Source organism: Nicotiana attenuata, unplaced genomic scaffold (assembly GCF_001879085.1).
Source record: "Nicotiana attenuata strain UT unplaced genomic scaffold, NIATTr2, whole genome shotgun sequence".
Classification (NCBI taxonomy): Eukaryota; Viridiplantae; Streptophyta; class Magnoliopsida; order Solanales; family Solanaceae; genus Nicotiana; species Nicotiana attenuata.
The window spans coordinates 274443-278557 of NW_017671249.1; the positions used below are offsets into that span (position 1 = coordinate 274443).

At 36.9% G+C, this 4115-nt stretch overlaps 1 protein-coding gene across 1 annotated transcript; it reads left to right on the plus strand.

Moving 5' to 3' along the window:
* Positions 1–227: 227 nt before the first annotated feature.
* Positions 228–2845, plus strand: LOC109207031 (sugar transport protein 8-like). Its single transcript, XM_019369911.1, has 4 exons — positions 228–557; positions 695–1014; positions 1089–1715; positions 2160–2845. Exons 1-4 carry the CDS (start codon positions 449–451, stop codon positions 2574–2576), a joined length of 1473 nt encoding a protein of 490 aa, XP_019225456.1. The 5' UTR covers positions 228–448; the 3' UTR covers positions 2577–2845.
* Positions 2846–4115: the final 1270 nt, after the last annotated feature.

The window sequence follows — 4115 nt, forward strand, 5'->3', positions numbered from 1 at the left end:
AATTTCCTCAAAATCAGAATAAACCTCAATTAATAAAAAACAAAAAGACACGACCAAAAGAAAAAGTCTCTTATAGTTTTGAAAAGAAATGAATGGTCGATTGATCCTATTTTATTGGAACATTAGGAAATAGGTTAAAATGTGTCCACAAATTATGCGAAATAAAGTAACAGAAAAAGTAAAATCTCACACTATAAAAAGGCATTAATTTGGAGGATAGTGACACAATTCCAGCAAATAAACTTAACTGGAGAGTCCGAGGCAAAGACCTATACTTTGCTCCTCATCTCTTTGTCTCTCCTCTCCCATATGTAGTCTATGCTGGTATCTATCTATTTAAAAAAATACATATCCGTATAAAAAAGAACAAAAAAGGAACAAAGACTCAATCTACGTAAATAAACCAGTTTTATCGGAGGGTATTAAAAAAACAAAAATAAAATAAAAAATGTCGACAGCTCAGGTAAACAACTCCAAGATCACAGTCTATGTGGTATCATGTTGGATCTTTGCTGCCTTCGGAGGGCTTATGTTCGGTTATGATATTGGTATTTCAGGTTTGTATATTTTCCTTTTCTTATTCAAACCTTTTACGGCTTTCTGTTGATAACATCATTTTGTCAAAATATTTCAGATTTGATTAGTTATTTATATATATATATATAATCTTTTCTTTGTTTGGTGATTAAATCAGGTGGAGTATCTGGTATGGATGATTTCTTGATAAAATTCTTCCCAAATGTATATGAAAGAAAGCTACATGCAAAGGAGAACAACTACTGTAAATATGACGATCAACTTCTCCAGCTATTCACCTCATCCTTGTACCTATCAGCTTTGGTTTCTAGCTTTTTTGCGTCAAAAGCCTGCCAATTGTTAGGTCGTAGACCCACCATTTTCATGGCCTCTGCTTTTTTCATCGCCGGCGCCGTCATTAGTGCTGCCTCTGAACACAGATGGATGCTCATTGTTGGTCGTATTTTGTTTGGCGTTGGTGTTGGCTTCGGAAATGAGGTATATACCAACACAAATGACTTTCTTCTATTGAAATTGTAAAAGGACAAAAAACTAAATTTTGGTTGTTGCAGACTGTACCTTTATTTTTGACAGAAGTAGCACCAATCCAACTTAGAGGAGCTGTGAATATTCTCTTCCAACTGTTCGTAACAATAGGAATATTCATCGCGAATCTGGTTAATTATGCAACATCAACAATGCATCCAAATGGTTGGAGGGTGTCACTAGGTCTTGCGGCTGTTCCAGCGTTTCTTCTTCTCATTGGTTGTTTCGTCATTACTGATACCCCAGCAAGTCTGATCGAACGTGGCAAAGAGGATCAAGGCAAAGCAGCACTAAAGAAAATCAGGGGAGTTGAAGATGTTGAAGTTGAGTACAAAGAAATAGTGGCTGCTTGTGAACAAGCCAAGCAAGTGAAACATCCATTCAGGAACCTCATAAAAGCTGCAAGTGTTCCACCACTTGTGATTGCCATATTTTTGCAGATATTCCAGCAATTTACTGGAATTAATGCCATTATGTTCTATGCTCCTGTTCTGTTCCAGACCATGGGTTTCAAATCTGACGGTGCACTTTTGTCCGCTGTCATAACTGGACTTGTTAATGTTGGTGCTACCTTTGTTTCCATCTATGCTGTTGACAAGCTTGGAAGGAGAAAATTGCTCCTCCAAGCTTGTTGCCAAATGTTAATTTCTCAGGTATGAACATATGACTAAAAGGCGAGACGTACTAACATAACTAAAACTTAATTCCAACTAATTGGTGCGTGCCTAGGTGAGCACTTTCGAGCAATTTATTCCATATTGCAGGATCCATTGTAAATTGGCTTAATTTACAGTGCATGTCAACTTAGGTGAGCCTTGGAGCAACGGTAAAGTTGTCTCCCTGTGACCTATCAGTCAAAGGTTCGAGCCATGGAATTAGCCACTGATGTTTGCATCAGGTAGGCTGCCTACATCACACCCCTTCGGGTGCGGTCTTTCCTCGGATCCTGCGTGAACGCGGGATGCTTTGTGCACCAGGCTGCCCTTGGTGAACTTACCATAATCATCCCATTCTTTTCGCGTTTGAAACCGATAATATAAGTTAACATAAGCGGAGTTCTGGATGATTCTAATGAAGTATTTTGGTTAAATTTGCAGTTGGCAATTGGAGGTATTTTGTCAGTCAATTTGAAGGAGACAGGAACATTGGACAGAACATTGGCAGCAGTAGTGGTGGTTCTTGTATGCACATATGTCATGTCATTTGCATGGTCATGGGGACCTTTGGGATGGTTGATTCCAAGTGAGACATTCCCAATGGAAACAAGAACAGCCGGTTTCGCCTTTGCCGTCAGCACAAACATGCTCTTTACCTCCTTAATTGCTCAGGCATTCTTGACCATGCTCTGCAAAATGCAGGCTTACATTTTCTTCTTCTTCTCGGCTTGGATTGTTGTCATGGGATTGTTCGTCATATTCCTTTTGCCAGAAACCAAAGGAGTTCCTATTGATTCTATGGTGGAAGATGTATGGAAGAAGCATCCTGTTTGGAAGAAACTCTTCAAGAATGAATGATCATTCAAAGGATGGCTTAATATCCCACCTATGTATAAATTGGTTTATAGTCTTTGCTTTAGTGATATAGAGCTTAACTTATGGCAATTGTTGCCTACAACCTAACCTCCTATCCTTTGTAAATTTGTTTCCAATTATCCATGTATCGAGGTTTAGTGCTCCAATCAAGGCAATTGGACGAATTTTTGTGGTTCGTCCAGTGAGCTTTGAAAGAGTACTAGCTTCTATCATCTTTTCCTTTTATTGAATTCCATGCTTTCATTGTTTTGTTGTAAAAGCGTGAAAATCTATAAATTCGAAAGAGAGCAATGTCCTTTATCTCGACACCTGTATGTCATTGTTCGTTGCAAATTAAAAGATTGACATCCATGTTGTTGGTTTAAAAGTGAACCACAAGCCATTCCTTAGATGGGGGTGTTATAGCCTGTTTGGAAATCATTTTTTCCAAAAAGAAGTGCTTTTTTTTTTAAATAAAAAAAAAAAGTTGAAGTGTTTGGCCAAACTTTTAGAAGAAAAAAGTGCTTTTAAGGAGAAGCATAAACAATTTTGGAGAAGCAGAAAAAAATAGCTTCTCTCCAAAAGCACTTTTGACAAAAATACACTTAGAAGTTGTTTTTAAAAGCTTGGTCAAATACTAATTGCTACTCAGAAGTGTTTTTCAAATTAATTACTCAAACACAAACTGCTTCTCATTGTTGCTCCCAAACGCACACGCAAGTATACGTGGTCGACAAGTAATATAGGATTGTAAATCCAGATATCGTACCCACATGGACTTGTGATTAACTATTCACTAAATTAAACTAAGACAATTAATCTATTCAAGCACTTTTCTAAAGTATGAATATTTAATAAAACTAATCTAGAGTAACCAACTAAGAGACTAAATGAACAAGTTGGCGAAATTAGACACGAATTCAATGAGAGACGATATTCTAGAGCTATGGGTTACCTAACAATCCTGTTGAGTTTTCCACTTAAATTATCCAATTAATTTATCTAGTTTATTGATTGACATGGTTAATATTACTCGTAGCCTTCTCCGAAGTACTACTCGTCTATTCAAGCTAACCTAACGCCTATATTCCTATGAAATTAGAATTAACAAGAACGCATTAATAATTCCTTTATAGTAACCAAGCAAGGCGATTAGGTATATCCCTATCCTAACCGCAAATCCACTCCCGATGCTCGAGTTCAAGATCTTGCTCTATTCAATCTTATTTGCAATCTAAAATTCCCTCTCCCGAGTTCAATCCTAGATTCGTAGATAGTATTCAATTGGTGATAAAGCAATCAAATAATTAAGCGCAAGATTGAATAAATAAACCAATATGATAAAATAATAAGGACAATTTAAACTTCAAACTACAACGTTCATGTAGCACCCCTCAACTCTAAAACAAATAAACTATGAATTAAAGAAAGAGAAGAGAAGAAAAACTAGTTAGAAACCTCCTCCAAGCGTGGTGTGTGTTCCTCCACATGAATTCTCCTTCAATATCTGTTAGATCTCCTCCAAATTAAGTTTAGAACCCC

Coding starts and splice junctions, on each gene's coding strand:
- LOC109207031 (XM_019369911.1), top strand. CDS start 449: ATGTCGACAGCTCAGGTAAACAACTCCAAGATCACAGTCTATGTGGTA. Junction 558..694: donor TTATGATATTGGTATTTCAG/GTTTGTATATTT, acceptor TGATTAAATCAG/GTGGAGTATCTGGTATGGAT. Junction 1,716..2,159: donor GCCAAATGTTAATTTCTCAG/GTATGAACATAT, acceptor TTAAATTTGCAG/TTGGCAATTGGAGGTATTTT.